The 22,859-nt window shown below is 33.9% G+C and overlaps 1 protein-coding gene across 4 annotated transcripts in view; it reads left to right on the top strand.

The window, feature by feature from the left end:
- LOC121375097 (microtubule-associated serine/threonine-protein kinase 2-like) overlaps window positions 1-22,859 on the top strand; it is a 170,075-nt gene that overhangs the window by 112,075 nt on the left and 35,141 nt on the right. For all 4 annotated transcript variants that reach the window (XM_041502334.1, XM_041502333.1, XM_041502335.1 and 1 more), the window contains 3 exons: window positions 7,412-7,484; window positions 7,922-8,006; window positions 19,081-19,265. In XM_041502334.1, the coding sequence (XP_041358268.1) occupies window positions 7,412-7,484; window positions 7,922-8,006; window positions 19,081-19,265 (343 nt within the window). The remainder of the gene's footprint in view (window positions 1-7,411; window positions 7,485-7,921; window positions 8,007-19,080; window positions 19,266-22,859) is intronic.

Below are 22,859 nucleotides of genomic sequence, written 5' to 3'. Positions count from 1 at the left end.
CCTTAATTCTAGTAGTTTTGTTATTTTCGGTCTTGTAATTAACTGAGACATAACCTGACCAGTTGTGACTGGCCTTGAATCCTGATTAAGCTAAATTTACTTCCATTGAATGTCAAGTAGAAGAGAATGTATGAGGAAGTGTGGATTCGTGAAAAATAGTGCATGTGCCTTGTAGAGGCGAGTTAATTATTTTTCATGAATCCACACTTTCAAGAGCATTGTCCAACTTAATCTGTTGTTCATTAAAAGAAATATTAACATGACTGTCAAATTTACTACTATTTTATATTTTTTTAAAGGGACATTCCTGAGTTTGCTGCATTAATTGTAAGATGCTTCTGACTAATAAACTATTTCTATGATTAAACTTACATATTCAATTTATTTTCTTGTTTAGAATGTCAGTGTCTGTATATTGAATGTGTTTCTGGTCGTCTTAATATTTGTAAGAAGCCCAAACTGGATTTTGTCTTCAAATAATTTCGTACGTACGAAAAAATATATTTTAGGAAATAACATGAAATTTAACCTAGTACAAATATTAGAACGATCAGAAACACGTTTATTAGCCACTAATATTGTATGCAGAAAAATATATTTGATATGTAATTACGATCGTTAAAAAGTCTCTGTTAGTCGATAACATCTTAAAAATTGCAGCAAACTCAGGAATGTCCCTTTAATGAAAAAAAAAAAAAAAAGAGGTTAAAATTGCAAGGAATGAGTAGAATCTTGTTGGGTTGAACTCGGAAGGGTCGAATACACCGCAACACTCAAACCAAAAATGAGGCCCCGAGTTACAATTACACAATGTTGACCGAATGGTTAGGTCAAACTACCAAAACACTTTCTCTAGCACCAACGGGGTTCGAGCCAAGGGGATTCAACTGTATATACAAAACCCAAAATCACAGAATTCTTTCTGGACCTATAATATAACCTGAACAATTTGGCGAAAAAATTCTTAGCAGTCTGACCGTGGTGCAGGGGTGTAACATTCTCTTTAAGAATGGCCAATACAGCACAAAATTGAAGTTTTTAGTCAAATTCAGTATCCGTAAAATTCTGTGATATTTGTGTTTTTGCAGTTCTTTACACTGTTTTTGTTTGGGTCTCGAATTTTTATATTGATGTTGATCATCACTTTATTTATTTGCATTACCATAGTTTGACACCCAATAGCCGATGTATTTTTCGTGCTGGGGTGTCGTTAAACATTCATTCATTCATTCTTAGCAGTCTGAATATGTACATTACTATGACTAGTACTGAAGGCTTAACTGACATGTTCCTTCCATAATACAGACATGTGGCCTTGTGAGCACTATACTTGTTTACAAGTTATTAGTTCCGTCAGTTGTCAGTTTGAATCCCTGGCCACACAAAATGTTCACATTACACTATTCTCAGTCGTAGGTTACACTGTCCTCAGCCGTAGGTTACACTGTCCTCAGCCGTAGGTTACACTGTCCTCAGCCGTAGGTTACATTGTCCTCAGCCGTAGGTTACACTGTTCTCAGCCATAGGTTGTTGAAAAATAATCTACAGTTAGAACAATAGGGTGACGTCATAGGCATGGATGAACTGTATTTAATGATAACCGAGTCTTCAACCCCCTCTACATTTTTCTACGTTTGTCTTTAAATTGTTTTCTAGGGGTGGAAAGTAGCCCAGTGGCAAAGTGCTTGCTTGATATGGTGTCGGTTTGGGATCGATCCCCATCAGTGGGCCCAATGGGCTATTTCTTGTTCCAGCCAGTGCACCACGACTGGTATGTGCTATTCTGTCTGGGATGGTGCATATAAAAGATCCCTTGCTACTAATGGAAAAATATAGCAGGTTTCCTCCATCCCTGACAATATGTCAAAATTACCAAATCTTTGACATCCAATAGCCGATAGTTAATAATCAGTGTGCTCTAGTGGTGTCATTAAACAAAACAAACTTTAAATTGGTTTCTAATTAAACAACTTGTTAAATTAGTCATCTTGAAGCTTTTTCTGACGTCATCTTAAATCTCAAATAACTCTGTATTAGCCTTTTGATCTCATTAGGCTGCTGATTAGAAAGCTCATCAGTGTGCATGTCGTAGGTGTGAAGCACCATGTACCACGACAATAGGAAAGAAAATTACATCTTAACACTTATCGTGATCAATACTTGGTCATAATAGTAGTTACTTAGTAAAAAGAAATATATATTTTTGAAATAGAAGAAACAAACCTAATGATGGATGGATGAATGGGTGGTTGGATGGATGGATTTTGGTTGGGTGGAGAGAGGGATGAATTGATTTATGTGGGTAGATGGATGGATTGTTTTGGGTTAGTGAGTGGGTGGATGGACCAGTGGCGTAAGAAGGTGTCAAAAAGTTGGGAGGGGCAGGGGGGGGGGGGGGCACACACACACATATTAACATCACTGCTTGCTACACCAGTGTGGGGCGGGACGTAGCCCAGTGGTAAAGCATTCACTTGATGTGTGGTTGGTCTGGGATCGATCCCCATCAGTGGACCCATTGGGCTATTTCAGTGCTTCACAACTGGTGTAACAAAGGTCGTGGGATGGTGCATATACAAAATCCCTTGCTGCTAATCGAAAAGAGTAGCTCATAAAGTGGCGACAGCGGGTTTTCTCTCTCAATACCTGTGTGGTCTTTAACCATATGTTCAACGCCATATAACCGTAAATGAAATGTGTTGAATGCGTCGTTAAATAAAACATTTCCTTCCTTCCTTCCTATGACTGGATGGATGGATTACAGTTGTCCATTTATTTTAAATGGGTTCAATAGGGAGATGGACTGATGAACAGAACAGTTCATAGAATATGATTGAAGAATGCAGGAGAAAATTATGAATTCATGGGTGGCTAGATGGACTGACAAATAAATAAATAAATACATAAATGGTCTAAATAATAGACTTAATTTGTACTGTGGATATGATATAAAATACAAGTTGTAACCAGATGAGATCAGTGTTATCAATCCAGTCTCGGACAGCTTATTGTATAGTGAACTTATACATGTAGTGTGGTGCTAGGCAGGACACTATTGTATAGGAGCAGTACATCATGCATACTGATGAGTCTGCCTGTGGAAAAGGGTGGCGCAGAAGCAAATGATTGCTAAATGAACTGTTGGCAAGTGATGTACAATAAGAATAGTGTGCAGGATAATGTCGATATTGGTCCACATTTCACATCATCATACTTTCATAGCCAGACATTTTCATATGCACCAGACTTCGACAGTTAATTTCGATTCCATCAAAATTTGATATAGCTCTGCTTGTCTGTCTTTTTTTTTTTTTTATCAGTCTATTCAGTGTTTTGTGGGGATCGTTTTGCCTGTCTTTCAGAGAACAACACAGAGAGGAACTTTTTCGGAATTTGATATTTTAGTGAAAAAAATTGTTCCCATCCTTGATCATTGACGAAAATAAGATAATAGAATTTCTTACACATCCATTAGTTAGAATATCATTCATTATTTTTGATAACATACTTGTTTACACATGTGTTTATGTGTTAACAATTTCAAGACTGGCTGCTCTTAGGTGATGACCAGGTCACCAATGAAAAAACAGCACGATAAAAATCTATTACACTGTGACGTATAGTTAACCTGCCAATCATTTGTATTATTCTCTATATGACAGCAATATTTTTAATGACCCTGAGATTTCCTGATTTTAAAAAAAAATAAGTTTTTTTTTTTAAGTTTTTTTTTTTATCCATTATCATTTTCATCCTGATCATAGAATTAGCTCCTTTTTTTTCTTTACTGTTTGTACCAATGCACACTATCATCAAATAGCCCACCTGATGTATGGTCGGTCTACGATCAATCCCCATCTGTGGGCCCATTGGGCTATTTCTCATTCCACAGCTGATGTAACAAAGGCTATGGTATGTACGTACTATCTTGTCTATAGGATGATACCTATAAAAGATCCCTTGCTGCCAATTGAAAAGTGTAGCTCATGGAATTGCAGCAGTGGGTTTTGTCTCTAATTATATCTTTGGCCCATAATCATATGTCTGACGCCATAGTTTAAATGTGTTGGATGCATCATCTTTTCTTTCTCGATTTGGGGTAAATTGTTTTGTTATTTATTGACAATGTGTCATGAGGTTTATGAAACTCAGTAGTTGTTGACCTAGCTTATAGTCAATCTGAATTAGTGGAAACTGACTGCTTTATTATTGGAAGTGTAATGCTAAGGCTGCCAGCCTGTCAGACTTTATTAAATATTTGTGACCTTGTCATTGCTAGTGTGATCCTAGTTGTGTAATGGTTTGAAGGTTTAACCAACCGAAAAACTTGTGTATAACAAATGATTGTCAAATTCCCATAAAGCTGTCTTTAAGAACCTAATTGAACGATTTACATGTATAACCATACTTCAGGTTCGGAAGTCAGAAATGATTTAATAGTCATATTGTTCTCGGATCAGGGATGCTATCGCATATGCATATTGCAGTTCATCAGTACAGTTAAGGATGTGTTTGTGAGTTGGAGGCCTCCATATAAACCTCTTTATAACCTACTGGTACAGAATAAATCCAAAACACAACCACACTCTCATTATTGATTTTTATGAATGTTATTATATCTTAGTCTTACACATAGTGTGAAACCTGTCTAAACCAGATCACTTTCGGAGACCTACATGTAACATTTATCCAATTTAGACACGATCCGTTTTATAATTTAGAAAATTTGGGACCGTGAAACTTTTGATAGGATTCCTATTTAGACAGATTTCACTGTATTATATGTAGGTATCTGATTTTGTAGCATAAAATAGTAAATCAGTGATGTTAGAAACTTTAACAGTGTAATTACTTGAAACTGTTTGTCGGGAAAACACAATCACCTATTAGTACACTTATCTGTAAAGAGTAAATTTTAATATTTATCTAACCACTTAAAAAAACACACCCAAAAAACCTCATGAATGGTGCCAAGAAGAGTTAATTTTAACTATATCATGATACAGCACTGTTACCTCAAATCCTGAGAAAAAACAACATCACTATATGTATATTATCATTGGTAATCATTTTTATTATTTTTGTGCCAATGTCTTAGACCCTTCAAAAACATTTTGGCTGAAATGGTTCCAGTTTTGAAAGATGGAATTTGTGAGCAGGTGGATGTGATTGATAACTTAAAGTAAAAGTTTCTTGGGTTGTGGGGGTGGCTGTTTTCTTTTTCATTTTATAACTACTAAAGTCTGAACCATATTGTTAACAACTACAGTACGATAAATTATTTCCCTGCCTTTAACCTTTAGACTACTGGATTAATTTTTAACAAAAACCACGTTGAGTGGGTACAAGTTTATAATTTTTACTCACATATATTCACTTAAATGTTTTATAAATACATGAAATAAAGTTCATATATGAATCGGTAAGTATTATTTTCGTGTCTTTTTTTGTAATTTTTATTATTTTAGATCGGCTAATGGTGATTAAAATTAGGCAAAAAAAAAAAAAAGTTGCGTTTACTTACGGGCATTTGTGGCCAGCTGTCCAGTATTTATGTCCATTATTCCCGATAACAGTGGTTTTCTGACCAGAATTTTTTTTTAAACTCGAACTACGATTCATATTGCAATATTTGGTAATTTTCGTTGTTGGTAAAACGATCAAATTTATTATCAAATTAGCTGTCACAATCAGCTATCGATCCCTGAAAATGACCGTGACATGCCGCCATTGTTGTCAAGCGAAAATTCTTGCCGAAAACCAGGTATTTTCAACTGAAAAAATCAAAACAAAAGCCATCATTTTGAAGAAAAAAAAATTCTTCTTTAATTATATTTCCGTTTCGGTGAGTGTCATGTGCAAAACGGCGGGAAATATGAATTGGGGAATGCACTGTATACAGTGTACAGTATATCGACTGACGTGACGTCGGGCGAGATATCTCGCCTGCAGTACTCAGAAGTTAATAACTATTAGATTTTCTTAACCTTTTGTCCAGACACAAATCATGAAAAACCCCATTACAATGACATAGATTCGACATACTAGAATGTATTGACTTAGCTGAGATCATCTAAGACAAAAAACCCACATAATTATTTTTCACCATCTGCCATTTTGCTCTTTTTTATTGCAAAACTCTTCCAGTGGGATGCAAGCCTCCAAAGTAGGTGACATAATTACTATGACATTATGATGATTGCTCAATACCATAATGTTGATTATGTCACATCCTTCCACCCCTCATGAAGAATATTCCATAAAAAAGCAAATTGTTAACAGACAAAACCATTACGTGCTTTTTCTCGTAGGAGATCTCAACAGAGTTAATCTAGTGTGTGGAATCTGTGTCATTGTAGCAAAGTCAATGTAGGTGACATCTAGTCTGTGGAATCTGTGTCATTGTAATGCTTTTTGCACAGTAATGGTTTTTGGACGGTTTCTGGCTGGACAAAATGTTTGGAAATCTAAAGGTAGATAAAGGTAGGATTAGGAGAGTAATGTACTGTAGTTATTAACAATGTGGTTCAGACTTTTAGACTGAATGAAACTTGCTTACCATGACCGTTGATAATATATGTGCATGTAATGGCACGGTTCTAGTTTGGAAAACCTAAAACAATTTACTATGAATTAACGTTAGGTGCAGTACTTGTAAATGTGGAAAACAAGCGGTTACATTGTACATGTAGTTCTAGAAATCTGGCAGAGAAAAGCTACCTTAATTTGTCAGTATAATAAAATATTATCATTCTTTATTTGTTGTAAGGTTGTTTGTCATTTCATCTAAATGTCTGCATGCAGTTGTATGGTTTACAATGTTACACGGTGGTATCTGTAAATGGAGTAACAATGTGAAGTGTCTTGAAGTATGTATCTGATGTTCACAAGTCTTTTCAGTGAGGTTGAATATAAAGTTAACTCTAAAAGTAATACGATATATATGTGTATGCTTGATGTGTAGTATCTGTATAGTATACATGTGTATATGAAACAATAGTGAGATTAGTTTTAAAGATGAAAGTTTGCATAATAGCTAATAGCCAAGAAACCTGCTGTAGCCCATGAAGTAGCGACAGCGGGTTTCTTCTCTCAGTATCTGTGTGGTCCTTAATCGTATGTCTGACGCCATATAACCGTAAATAATTAATGTGTTTAGTGCGTTGTTAAATAAAACATTTCCTTCCTTCCATTCCTTCTAATAGCCAACACAAATTTGTTTAATTGTGCATGCATGGTTCTGATTTCATTTCTTTACATTGCTTGACCTAGTGAAAGCCAACTTTATGAAACATACATTTTTAATTCGGGATAAGTAATATTGATAATCTGTGGCATCTGTTTACATCATTTATTTGTGTGCTTATATGTCATGGTGAATGTTTTTGCATATTTTTAATTTTCATTGCAGGAAGTCCTCACGAAAGCCCGAGGAATCTTTCTCCAAATCAACATGCCAATTTCGCCTTTCAAGCCATTAGAAAGTGAGTGCAAAGTGTGCTCTTAATCCTATTGTAATCTATTTTAAGGCATAATAAGCAGAGCCTAATAAACAGTGGAAGGTAATAATATTTGTCACGGCATTGTTAATGTATAAAAGAAAAACAGCAGGTAAACATGTTATTTGTTTGGCACTACTAGCTTACAGTTTTCTGTTGCTTCTTTCATAGCAGTTCTTTGACATTTAAAAAAAGAAAAGAAATTGATGACATTATTCAAGCAATGATATTTGGTGTGATAAAAAAAAGATTAAAAAAAAAAGAGTTCCAGTTATGTTTTTCACAGTTTACTATTGAATGGTGTGTTTTTGAGAAGCGAGATGTTGACCAGTAGAGACACAAACATTTTAAAGGTCCATTCTTAAAATAGTGTCTATTTGAATATGTGTTGTGGATTTAAGCATGTTTGTTCTGTGTTGTAGATGTGATGGGAGGCGGTGGTCTTTTGCTTCTTTGCCATCATCATCCGGTTATGGTACTAACACTCCAGGCAGCTCCAACTATTCGGTAAGTACTGTCAAACAGCTGTTTGTATAATATATTTAATACAGTAAAACCCCTCTAAACCAGACACCCTCAGGACCAAAAGATATCTGGTTTAGATATGTTATGTTCTGTACTGATATTTGAAAAGGTCACTGTGTAAAATATCCGGTTTTGAGGAAGGTCCGGTTTACAGAGAGAGAGTGGTTTTGAGGAAGTTCTTGTTAATAGAGAGTCCAGTTTTAAGGAATTAAGTTCCGGTTTACAGAGTGTCCAGTTTTGATGAAGTTCAGGTTTACAGAGAGTCCAGTTTTGAGGAAGTTCCAGTTTACAGAGAGTCTAGTTTTGAGGAAGTTCCTGTTTACAGAGAGTCCAGTTTTGAGGATCGAAGTTCCAGTTTACAGAGAGTCCAGTTTTGAGGAAGTTCCAGTTTACAGAGAGTCCAGTTTTGAGGAAGTTCCAGTTTACAGAGAGTCCAGTTTTGAGGATCGAAGTTCCAGTTTACAGATAGTCCAGTTTTGAGGAAGTTCCAGTTTACAGAGTCTGGTTTTGAGGAAGTTCCGGTTTACAGAGAGTCCAGTTTTGAGGAAGTTCCGGTTTACAGAGAGTCTGGTTTTGAGGAAGTTCTGGTTTACAGAGAGTCCAGTTTTGAGGAAGTTTTGGTTTACAGAGAGTCCAGTTTTCAGGAAGTTCCAGTTTACAGAGAGTCCAGTTTTCAGGAAGTTCCAGTTTACAGAGAGTGGTTTTGAGAAAGTTCCGGTTTACAGAGAATCCAGTTTTGAGGAAGTTCCTGTTTACAGTGAGTCTGGTTTTGAGGAAGTTCAGGTTTACAGAGAGTCTGGTTTTGAGGAAGTTCTGGTTTACAGTGAGTCTGGTTTTGAGGAAGTTCTGGTTTACAGAGAGTCTGGTTTTGAGGGCTTTCACTGTCGATTGATTTTTAAAAAAAACCCCAAGATCATTAACATATTTCTCCTGGTAACATAACTTTGAAGTGTATTGACAAAACACCAGGGCCTAATTTACAAGGCTCTCTTAAAGGGACATTCCTGAGTTTGCTGCACTTTTGAAGATGTTATCGACTAACAGAGACTTTTTAACGATTGTAATTACATATCAAATATATTTTTTCTGCATAAACTATTAGTAGCTGTATATTTAACGTGTTTCTGATCGTTCTAATATTTGTACTAGCTTACATTTCATCTTATTGTCTAAAATTTAGTTTTTTTCGTACGTACGAAATTATTTTAAGACAAAATCCAGTTTAGGCTTCTTACAAATATTAAGACGACCAAAAACACATTGAATAAACAGACACTGATATTCTAAACAAGAAAATATATTTAATATGCCAGTTTAATCGTAAAAATATTTTATGAGTCGAAAACATCTTACAATGCAGCAAACTCAGGAATGTCCTTTAAGCTCATTTAAGTAACATGATAGCAACATCTTTGCAGGTCTCTTTGCATTGCATGTACTGCGAGATCATAAAGTTATGAAAGTTAGTGAATTAGGCCCCAGAAGAGGAGACATTTGTTTTATCGGTTCTGGGTCAAATAAAAGAAATAATATTTTATTGGTTTTATGTCAAAGTTTAAAGAGACAAAACATATACCGTATATCTTCGCCTGTAAGTCGATCTCGGCTATAAGTCGAGTCCCTAATTTCAAGCCCTGAAAACTTATTTTTTTATTGACCCGTTTATAAGTCGACCCATGAAAAACAACTTATAAATATTGAAATATTTCTTATTTTCTGCACATGAGAACAATAATGTACAATATTTGAACAAAAGAAAATTATTTTACAAACTTCGGTTTTCACGTTTTGTACATCGCAAAATAATCAGACTATTCCAATCAAACTATCATTATTACATAGCATCAAAACGAAATATTCCCTTAGTAGAGAGTGAAAGCTGTTTGACTGTTACTGTATGGTACTGTACAGATGGTTTTGTGCACAGACAACAACTTTATTTATAAACACTGCCAACAGATCACTACGATAAAACTGAAAGTATCACGTTTTGCCGCCATATTAATACATGTAAGGAGGATAACTCTGGAAAGTACACTGGTTTTTGTACCAAATGATGTGTGTCCCTATTGCTCTAGATAGTGAAATGCAGAGATCAGTCTATTTTAAGGGAAATCTCAGTAATATTCATGAAGTTAATCACCGCCAAAACATTGTTTGAACAACCATTAATGCCAGTGACCAGATTTCAAAATAAACTCAGGCAACAGGTAGTTAGTATTGTTTACATTTTTACTATTAGTGATGACTGTTAATTTAACTAAGTGGACTGTTGTCTTGGCATGTGAGTGAGATCATACGAAAACCGTTCTAATGCCAAAAAAAAAAGGTTATAAAAAATAAATGTCAAATTAACATATTTGAGTATAAATACATGGCATACTTCAACAATAAAACTTGTAAAATAATCCCCAAAACAGTAATATTTTTTGGTGAAATTTTTTTACCCTCTTATAAGTCGACCCCCCAAGTTACAAAATAATTTTTGGGTGAAAAAAATTCGACTTATAGGCGAAGATATACGGTATATGCATTGTCCCAGAGGCAGAGCATTGCATACCCATTTTTCTTACAAACCCATATAAAAGAGCAATGTGAGATTGATGTTATTACATGTCAGTAGATCCTTGCTGGAGGTTGATTTAAAGACATCTGATTGGCTGATTATTTAACGACACACTCAGCACATTTTATTTACGGTTATATGGCGTCAGTCATATGGTGATGGACCACACAGATATTGAGGTAGGAAACTCGCTGTTGCCACTTCATGGGCTACACTTTTTTGATTAGCAGCAAGGGATCTTTATATGCACCATCCCATAGACAGGATAGCACATACCATGGCCTTTGATGTACCAGTCATGGTGCACTGGCTAGAGCGAGAAATAGCCTAATGGGCGCACTGACAAGGATCGATCCCAAACCGCCCACGCATGAAGCAAGCGCTTTACCACTGGGCTACGTCTCGCCTCTAAAACACTTGAAATACCAAGATGACATTCAAGTTAACTGCAAGTATAAGCGATGTAATTAACTCGTGTTCAGTTTTTAACTTGGAAAAGATGTTTTAATTTTGTTAACTGTCAGAAAATTTGTTTTAATTGTATTCTAAAAAATGGTATGAATGGATTAATAGACTCCCATCATATGTGGTCATGTGGGATAGATAAAGTACATCTGAGGTGGTGGAAATTTCGACCCGGGTGTACTTTTTCCATCCGCATGACCGCACATGATGGAGTCTTTTTCTCCCATTCATTTGATAAATAAATCATTATTTTACATGAACAAACAAAGATGGCTGAAAAAGTAACTTCTTTATTTGACCTATTACTCCCCATGTTAAAAGCAATGACGTCATAGCCTATATAAAACAGATTTATTCTGTATGGGCTGACGTCATGGAATGGGTCTGTCTTGCATAGCTAGAGATGGGAGAAAAAAAAGTATTGTCATTTTAAATGGAATACATTTTCAATTTCTTTAAATTATTTAATGTCTCTTCAGCCAAATAATTTTTAAGTGCTAATTTATTTAGCTGAAATCTTTTTCTGTTGGCTTAAAATATTCCAAAATGTTAATATATATATATATATATATGTTACATATTTTTATTTGAATGATCATTTCAATTTTAAGCAATAGCAAAACATTGCTGAGCATAAGACATATAGATTGAATTCATGATCTGATGTACATATCTGTAAATTCTGATGTTTTAAATGTACACTAACATTACTACTAAGATAACAAACATGTCATTGCAAAGACCTGTTTATGACATAAAATAGCGGGAGACCAAAGTCAATTAATGTGATAGCCATCCACACATCTTACTCTGTAAATGTCGTAAAAACCCAACTGCATGTCCATGTATGTGTCTTGGTGAAAAGAAGTTTTTAAACATTTCTTGAATCATATGGGTATGTATTATCAATTTATAGATTTGTTTTTCATATGTTTAAATGGAATACATTAAAAAAAAAATCAATATATTTAACGTATACTGCTCATATCACTCCACTTTTACTTGAGCAAAGATACATATATAATTAGGATGTATGTACATACAGAGATATTTGGTCAAAGTAATGTATATGACCTGCAGCAATTCCTATTGTTTGTTAAAAGGTACATATATATTAGGATGTATGTACATACAGAGATATTTGGTCAAAGTAATGTATATGACCTGCAGCAATTCCTATTGTTAAAAAAGGTAATGTCTTTTTTTCTTGATGAACCATTATTTCGGTTCTAGATGCAACTAAAAGGTGATTATTTATTTGATAGTCACTGATATGAAAAACATTAAATCAATGTTAATTTCATTTTGAGTTGATTTTGGGGGTATAGAGCGGTTGGAGGGGTGTTCATCTGCAAAATTCCAAAGGAATATATATATATATATATATATATATATATATATTTTTTTTTTTTTTTTTTTTTTTTTTAATCAGTTCTGTAAATAAATTACAGGTACTGTCTGATGTGATAATTACATACAATGTAGGAAAGTATTATATATAATTATCAAGATTCATTTTATGGTTTTTCTTTTCTTTTCTTCTTTTTTTTCTTTTCTTTTTTTGAGTTAGTGATATGAGGGAAAAGTAAAGGAATTTGTTACTATAATTACAGAAGCTACACATGTAACTACATGTATCTTTTTAGAATTATGATTAAGGAATTAGAATGCACATAATGTTAATTGTGTGGTGATTTATAAAAATAAATACATTAAAACTCGCTTAGAAGACCATAAATAAATTAACACTGAAACAGTGATTGATTTTAAATTTACTAGCAAAATATGTTTTTTAGAAAATATTTTTTAAAACAATGAATTTCAGGACAAAAAGTCAAGAGAATTAAAAAAAAAAACCTTAAAGATATTTTACCTGGATACCATAAAACATTTACCAGTAACTAATGGCAGTTTGACTATAGCAATTTGTATTCATTGAAATCTTTTTTGAAGCACAGTGTATAAATGTGAGAAGAAAATTTAGGGATTTGACACAAACAGTGCATAGAGGTGTAAAAACAGTTTCTGCAGTTAAAAATGTCTTAGAATTTATAGTACTTCCCACAGGGAATGCCTTTTTTCATACTATGTAATTTTTGAGCTGATTGTTTTTTAAATTGCACACATAAATAGTTGATGTTATTTTTTGTAAGTTTTTTTGGTGCTGATTCCAGAACAGTTTTACTTTTTTTCTTGTGTTGAACCAAACTGAAATTATTTACAAAAAAACTTTGTGTATAGGAGGATGGAACGGACTATAGATACTTAAATCAAGTATCGTACTCAGCTCAAGTATTGATATATATAGGGATGCACAGCATACTTGGTTAACAATAACTGTTTGACTCTTACAAAGTCATTGTTGCGAAGGAGAATTGATTTTTACAATTAACCACACCTCCAGTGAATCTTATTGTCAGCAAATGTTTGTGTGGGTTTTTGTTTTTTGTTTTTTTAATTCCTGACAAGATTCATTATATAAAAGAATTGGCTTTATGTTTTTGTACCATCCCATTTGGTGGCTTGCATGAAGATAAATAGTGTATCATGTAGTTGCTGTGCAACAAATACCATATTACATAGCTTAAATATTAACTATGTTTTTACTGAACTGTTTTTCCCAACACTTCACGGATTCTGTGCTGCATTATTAAATGGATAGTACATTATCCGATTGATCATGCATTGTCAGACAGGTAATAGCCCGAACCATGTTGCTCCATTAGGTTTGCTAAAAACCCTATTGTGTGCTTATGTGTGTTGTCCTTTTTACGGTTGTGGATAACATTGGAAAAATGACAGCAGTTATTGACATTATGTATGATTTTGGATTACAGTACAATTTCATCAGCCTATTCAGGTTACACAGAAACAGGATATGCCGAGATTATTTTTACAATTAAAAAGCTAGGAAAACACATTAGCTGACTGTGTTGCTTTCTTTTTCATCTAATGGATGTCATCAATAAAATTATTGATTACTAATTGTTGCCAATATGGCTGTATTCCTACTTAATTTTGTATGTTTTCTCTAAATAATTTTATGTTTAAATGATTAATATTGTATCCATCCATCCATCCATCCATCCATCCATCCATCCATCCATCCACAGTTTGTAACTGTCAGCATGTTGCCAACAGGGCTATGAATCATGACTGATGTAATGTTATGTTAATTTTGACCTTTAATAATGTTTTGTATTTGTTTTTAACTAATCCTTTCAGGGATTGTTTTAAAACATTTGGTATACATTTTCAGCAAGTAATATTCTTGAAACCTTACATCCTAATAGTCCAATATCAGAGCAAGGTAGAATTTGATAATAAATTAAAAAGATCTTTATTGTTGGAAACTGTTTTGAGCTACTGAGTTCTGAGAAAACAATGTAATTATGTAAAATATGCTAAAAATGATGTCATGTTATGGAATGTATTACAAAATATTATAAAAGTTATGCTCCTTCCCATTTTTATACATCCAACTTTGATGGGTCATATTATGGTATGGCATAATCCATCTGTCCACTTCACGCAGGAACAACTTGGGGTGGGGTTGTGTTGCATACCATTACTCGGTCACTGTGACCTACTTGTCATAGTTTATTGCACATCAAACTGAATCCTTGTTCAGGGCATATCGTACTTATCAATTCATATATGTGATCATCAAACCTTGCATGTAAGTACAGTTTGGGATAGTGCATATTATTACTACATGTAGTTCATTTTGACCTCATTTCATGGACATCAAAAATATTTTTGTCTGGGCCATATCTTCCTTACTAGCACATGCAGAACCATTAAAGCTAACATGCAGGAACAAGTTGTTATGGGGTTGTGATGCATACCATTATTAGGTCACTGTAAAAAATCTTTTCATGGGTTACTGTACATTATTAGGTCACTGTGAAAACTCTTTTCCTGGGTTACTGTACATTATTAGGTCACTGTGAAAACTTTTCATGGGTTACTGTACATTATTAGGTCACTGTAAAAGCTCTTTTCATGGCTTACTGTACATTAAAGCGAATCCTCGTCTGGACATATCTTCCTTTTTTTTAATTAGGATCATCAAACCTTGCATGCAAGTAACTTTGGATGACAGTTGTCGAATTCCATTACTGGGTCACTGTGACCTACTTTGAATGGATTACTGCACATAAAAGGAAATGTCTGACAGTTGTCTGATCCATTTCCACCAGGGAACATTTTGTTTTTAACATTTTGAGTAGCAATATCTCTAGTCAATTGAAAATTGGTTAGCAAAGTTCTACTGTTTAATGTTCTAAAATAGTGTAACAATCTTTGAAATTTTAGTAGTGAATCACAACGTGACGCTGAACAAAATGTTACGTGTCTCATTTACTACTTCATGCAGTGCCATCAAACATTGCATGCAAGTATAACTTGGGCTGATGATATGAGGGGCCTAGCTTGGGATTTCCATATGGTATGCAGACTCTTTCAGCGATGGAATAAAACGCTATTTGCATAGAGCATACACACATTTACATCATATATTTTAATTTTAAAAAACTATTTGCAATCTCAGGTGGTACGCAGCTGCGTACCAGCATATATGGAAGCTAGGCCCCTGATATGTTTTATGTCAAGACCTACTTTTTATGGTTCTAGCTAAAATACCTTCTATATTTTGAAATCATAGCCTGAGAGTTTTGATCAACCATGGCATGCTCGCCATAAATTAAGAAGCCAAAAGTTAATGTTAAAACACGTAAAGTGTTTCTCTGCCAATATAAATGTGTCACATGATACCCATGCTACAAAATTGTCTGTTCCATTTTTGGTAAAGAATGTCAATAACTTCATAAATCTGACGGCTCCTTTTCCAATGGACCGGCCTCGGTGGCGTCATGGGAGGCCATCGGTCTACAGGCTGGTAGGTACTGGGTTCAGATCCCAGTCGAGGCATGGGATTTTTAATCCAGATACTGACTCCAAACCCTGAGTGAGTGCTCCGCAAGGCTCAATGGGTAGGTGTAAACCACTTGCACCGATCAGTGATCCATAACTGGTTCAACAAAGGCCATGGGTTTGTGCTATCCTGCCTGTGGGAAGCGCAAATAAAAGATCCTTGCTGCTAATCGGAAGAGTAGCCCATGTAGTGGCAACAGCGGGTTTCCTCTCAAAACTCTGTGTGGTCCGTAACCATATGTCTGACGACATATAACCGTAAATAAAATGTGTTGAGTGCGTCGTTAAATAAAACATTTCTTTCTTTCTTTCCTTTTCCAATGGTTGCAGTATTATCAATATTTGGTTCATAGATAAACTGTTAGTCCATCCTATTGTACAGATTTCACCTAATGATAATCCAATCATACACATTCAGTAATGTGTATGCTTCCCTAAAACAAAAAAAACCTTATTACATGTTAGTCCATCCAATTGTACAGATTTCACCTAATGATAATCCAATCATACACATTCAGTAATGTGTATGCTTCCCTAAAACAAAAAAAACTTATTACATGTTAGTCCATCCTATTGTACAGATTTCACCTAATGATAATCCAATCATACACATTCAGTAATGTGTATGCTTCCCTAAAACAAAAAAAAATTATTACATGTTAGTCCATCCTATTGTACAGATTTCACCTAATGATAATCCAATCATACACATTCAGTAATGTGTATGCTTCCCTAAAACAAAAAAAACCTTATTACATGTTAGTCCATCCAATTGTACAGATTTCACCTAATGATAATCCAATCATACACATTCAGTAATGTGTATGCTTCCCTAAAACAAATTTTTTTTATTACATGTTAGTCCATCCTATTGTACAGATTTTACCTAATGATAATCCAATCATACACATTCAGTAATGTGTATGCTTCCCTAAAACAAAAAAAAACTTATTACATGTTAGTCCATCCAATTGTACAGATTTCACCTGATGATAATCCAATCATACACATTCAGTAATGTGTATGCTTCCCTAAAACAAAAAAAAACTTATTACATGTTAGTCCATCCTATTGTACAGATTTCACCTAATGATAATCCAATCATACACATTCAGTAATGTGTATGCTTCCCTAAAACAAAAAAAACTTATTACATGTTAGTCCATCCTATTGTACAGATTTCACCTAATGATTATCTAATCATACACATTCAGTAATGTGTATGCTTCCCTAAAACAAAAAAAACTTATTACATGTTAGTCCATCCTATTGTACAGATTTCACCTAATGATAATCCAATCATACACATTCAGTAATGTGTATGCTTCCCTAAAACAAAAAAAAACTTATTACATGTTAGTCCATCCTATTGTACAGATTTCACCTAATGATAATCCAATCATACACATCCAGTAATGTGTATGCTTCCCTAAAACAAAAAAAACTTATTACATGTTAGTCCATCCTATTGTACAGATTTCACCTACTGATTATCCAATCATACACATTCAGTAATGTGTATGCTTCCCTAAAACAAAAAAAACCTTATTACATGTTAGTCCATCCTATTGTACAGATTTCACCTAATGATAATCCAATCATACACATCCAGTAATGTGTATGCTTCCCTAAAACAAAAAAAACTTATTACATGTTAGTCCATCCTATTGTACAGATTTCACCTAATGATAATCCAATCATACACATTCAGTAATGTGTATGCTTCCCTAAAACAAAAAAACCTTATTACATGTTAGTCCATCCTATTGTACAGATTTCACCTAATGATAATCCAATCATACACATCCAGTAATGTGTATGCTTCCCTAAAACAAAAAAACCTTATTACATGTTAGTCCATCCAATTGTACAGATTTCACCTAATGATAATCCAATCATACACATTCAGTAATGTGTATGCTTCCCTAAAACAAAAAAAACTTATTACATGTTAGTCCATCCTATTGTACAGATTTTACCTAATGATAATCCAATCATACACATTCAGTAATGTGTATGCTTCCCTAAAACAAAAAAAAACTTATTACATGTTAGTCCATCCAATTGTACAGATTTCACCTGATGATAATCCAATCATACACATTCAGTAATGTGTATGCTTCCCTAAAACAAAAAAAAACTTATTACATGTTAGTCCATCCTATTGTACAGATTTCACCTACTGATTATCCAATCATACACATTCAGTAATGTGTATGCTTCCCTAAAACAAAAAAAACTTATTACATGTTAGTCCATCCTATTGTACAGATTTCACCTACTGATTATCTAATCATACACATTAAGTAATGTGTATGCTTCCCTAAAACAAAAAAAACTTATTACATGTTAGTCCATCCTATTGTACAGATTTCACCTAATGATAATCCAATCATACACATCCAGTAATGTGTATGCTTCCCTAAAACAAAAAAAAACTTATTACATGTTAGTCCATCCTATTGTACAGATTTCACCTAATGATAATCCAATCATACACATCCAGTAATGTGTATGCTTCCCTAAAACAAAAAAAACTTATTACATGTTAGTCCATCCTATTGTACAGATTTCACCTACTGATTATCCAATCATACACATTCAGTAATGTGTATGCTTCCCTAAAACAAAAAACCTTATTACATGTTAGTCCATCCTATTGTACAGATTTCACCTAATGATAATCCAATCATACACATCCAGTAATGTGTATGCTTCCCTAAAACAAAAAAAACTTATTACATGTTAGTCCATCCTATTGTACAGATTTCACCTAATGATAATCCAATCATACACATTCAGTAATGTGTATGCTTCCCTAAAACAAAAAAACCTTATTACATGTTAGTCCATCCTATTGTACAGATTTCACCTAATGATAATCCAATCATACACATCCAGTAATGTGTATGCTTCCCTAAAACAAAAAAACCTTATTACATGTGTATGTACCTCACCAGTACTTCTTTTTTTATCTCTCCTTTTGTTTTCTTCTTTTTTTTTCCTCTTTTTTTTCAGGAAACTGTCTAGCAGTTCATTTGACTAAAAACAGTTTAAATAGAATTTGGTTTTATTTCACTTCTTTTTCAGTCTCGCTACTCCTCTCAAGAAAAGTTACACCAGCTTCCCTCCCAGCCTACCGCGGAAGAGTTACGGTTCTTGTCAAAGCACTTTGGCAGCTCAGAGAACATGGCGGGCGGGGTGGGGATGGTTACGTCGGTGGATGACGACGAACGGTGCTCACCACAGATGAGACCCAGGTCTCGAAGTCTGAGGTAATTGCATGCACACCGGTTGGTGATAAACACATGCTTTTGAATGGAGACGGTACATGTATTATATATATATATATATATATATATATATATATATATATATATATATATATATATATATATATATATATATACACATACATGCTTGTTTGCTTTCTTGGTGCATGATATGTGTATTAGCGCATTGACTAACTAACACCTGTACATTGTATTATGTTCTATTTTGGATCATTGTTGTCATTGCATCATTTGTACATTTGTCTGACATTGTTAATTATTACATCTGTGATGGGCTTTCGTTGCCAGTATTGTCTGGCATTGCTGGAAATAAAAATTTAAAAATATTTTATCCATACAAATTTTTCGTTGGGGGTAATGTCTTCTCCATTCGTAAAAAAAAAAGAAGAATAGTCTTACTATAATAATATGTTAAATTTTGGGGTGGGGTGGAGGGGGGGGGGAGAGACTGTTTTATTTTCATATTTTTCTATTCAGCATAGTTACATCTTGCCTCCTCTCTTCAATCCTTCCATACTGTCTTTCCATCTCTTTCTGTTGCTTCCTTTTGTTTCTCATTCCCCTATTTCTCCTTTCCTTTGTGTTCCACCCATCTTCCATTTTTCCTCGTCCAGCCTTCTCTATTCAAGCAAAAAGTTTAAAAGGTCTATCATAAGTTTGCAACTCAGGACCGTCTCATTAGTATACATGTTCATGCAGGCAGTTCTTGTAGTTTTGTGTAGGCATTAAACTGTAATTTCAAATTCAGCATTAATAACAGTAATACAAAATTTAAATTTTGTAAAACAAAATCTTGCATCTTATGTCAAAGATTGAAAAAAACAGGGCCTATTGATTTTATGTAAACGGTTACATGTTATGATTCATATTTAATAAGTAAAGTTCAATAAAAAAAATTAAAATTTAATTATATAATTTCTCGGTGATAACAATACTGACTGTAACATCTGGAGATTTCTGTTGATTTTCTTTCAAAATGTTATGCATTGATGTCTATTCGATTAAAAAAACCACATACATCAGGTAAACATTTAATCCTGCTGTCAACATATTGCCCGCAATCCAGCAGTGTTCTGACAAGATTTCCTGCCTGAAGTTGGCACATGACCACTTGCCCGATCTTTGTACGCATATTTTTATATATAACCACACAAGATTTGACCATGCTTCACCAACTCTCATTGATGACATTTTCAATGCCATAATACAGATTGATTATATTTGGCCGGCAAATCTGCTGCTATACACCGCTTTGTGTTGAGGAACTTGTTGTAATCAATGGTGTGTGCAGTATGTGATATTCATAATGATTCAGGCTGGACATATACTGTGTGTATACTATATTGGATCTGAGACCCTTGCAAATGTGTGTGGGACAGCTTTGTGATTTGTCTTTGAGTTGTTGTATTATTATTGTGTGCTTTGCACAAATCAGTTGTGTTTTTTGGTTTACAATAAAATGTCCATTTGCAAATCAATATTAAATTTTAAAATTATTTTGTTTTTTTATATTATTAATATAAAAGAATTCAATTGATATATGTCATTTTTTTATTATTACTAAAGGAAATCTCCTGAGATTGATGCCTTTGTATGATCTCTCCAACTAGCGTAGCCTTTTTCATCACTAAAATTACATATTAAATGTATTTCCTTGTTTATAATGTCAAAGTGTTTTTCATCGTGTAGTATATCTCAAATTTCCAGTTGTACTTCCTAATATATCTTTTCTGACACCCAATAGCTCATGTGTATTTTTCTGCTGGAGCGTTGTTAAACATTCATTCATTCCTAAAAAAAAAAAAAAAATCACATGTATAAATTTATAAGGAGACAGAATCCAGTTTGGTCTGTTAAAAACATTAAGCCTACCAGAAACACTTTATATTTACAGACACTGATATTCTAAACTTGAAAATGTAATTAATTTTTTTTTTTTTCTTTCGTTGAGAAGCCTCTGTTAGTCTGAAACATGTTACAATATAGCAGAAAACTGGGGATGTCTGTTCAAACTTACTAAGTGTTAATGTATATAATGTGAATGTTTTTGGTTGTTGTGATTGCGAATGATCCCATGCTTTTTTGTTGTTGACTAGATCGTCCAGGCTTGCTTATATTTGTGTTGGTTATTAATTAACTCTAATCTGGTTTTCATGTGTCACTAAATATCATAGATTCTTAACATTAATTTTATCTAATTTTACTTATATGTACATATATATCAGGCCCCTGAGAATTGAAAACAAATTTACGTAACCCATTTTGTTTTTGTGGAACCTATTATGACGATGCATGTGATGGTTTAAATTTAATTCGCGAATGAAAAAAAAATGTGTTACAGAAAACTTGCACGAGCGATCCATGAACAAACTGGTAATTCTCGTAATTTTCAAAGGCTTGTATGCATGCCATGTTTTATAACTTCAACCTGCACATGTATTTATTCTTACAGGTTGGTTAAACCACATACTGTTTTGTTTTATGTTATGCCATAACATGGGTATATTATTTCCATATCATTTTAACATACTGCATGATAAATACATGTATCAGCGGTGAATATAACAAACTAATAATAAATGCCAACTATTGCATTGTTTTGGGTGAAGTCATAACTAATTGTTTGGCCACAGCAATGTTTTTGTTCTTAGTGGTGTGGGTTGTTTGTGTTGTTTTGGGGTTTTTTTGTTTGTTTGGGGTTTTTGGGTGTGTTTTTTTAGGGGAGGGGGTGTATTTCGGAGGGATATAATATTATGAATGACTTAGAAAAATGTTTGCACATTTACAGGTACTTTACAGGCATTGAAGTAGTATAATAGCAACATGTACATGCAAAGCCAGAAAATCGCAAACACATTCGTTTGATTTTTGATATGTATACAAAAAAACCCACCTCATATTGATAGTAACTTTACAACATTGCACATTTTTTAAAAACATGGGCACTGTTTTAAAATGACTACATTAAACCTCCATTTTGTGAATTCTATACTTATTTAATATACGTATTGAGATAATATCTAAATGATGATATTTTCCAATTTACTTAGATGTTCGATCTGTCAATTGTTTGGAAGATTTGATTAAGTGTTCACAAGTTGTTTTAAGTTGTAACTGTTTTATGCTTCTGTTAAATCAATCTCGATCAACTACAGTTGGAAAATACATGTAATCTTTGTATAGCACCTACCAACATTATTTAATAAAGGGGCGGGTTATAGCCCAGTTGGTAAAGCACTCACCTGATGTGTGGTCAGTCTAGGATCAATCCTCATCAATGGGTCCATTGGACTGTTTCTCATTCCAGTTGTGGAACACTGGCTGGATCGTGCTTCACATGTGCTTTAACAAAGGCCATGGTATGTCCAACCTTGTATGTGCAATGGTGCATGTAAAAGGTTCCTTGCTGCTAATTGAAAAGAGTAGCCCATGGTGTGGTGGTAGCATGTTTCCTCTCAAATTATCTATGTGATCCTTAACCAAATTGTTAAACACCAGATAACCGTAATTTAAAATGTGTTGAAAAAACCCAAATGTGTTGAGTTCATCATTAAATAAAGCATTTCTTTCTTTCTT

Source organism: Gigantopelta aegis, chromosome 6 (assembly GCF_016097555.1).
Source record: "Gigantopelta aegis isolate Gae_Host chromosome 6, Gae_host_genome, whole genome shotgun sequence".
Taxonomy (NCBI): domain Eukaryota; kingdom Metazoa; phylum Mollusca; class Gastropoda; order Neomphalida; family Peltospiridae; genus Gigantopelta; species Gigantopelta aegis.
This window is presented reverse-complemented; position numbering and strand designations above follow the sequence as displayed.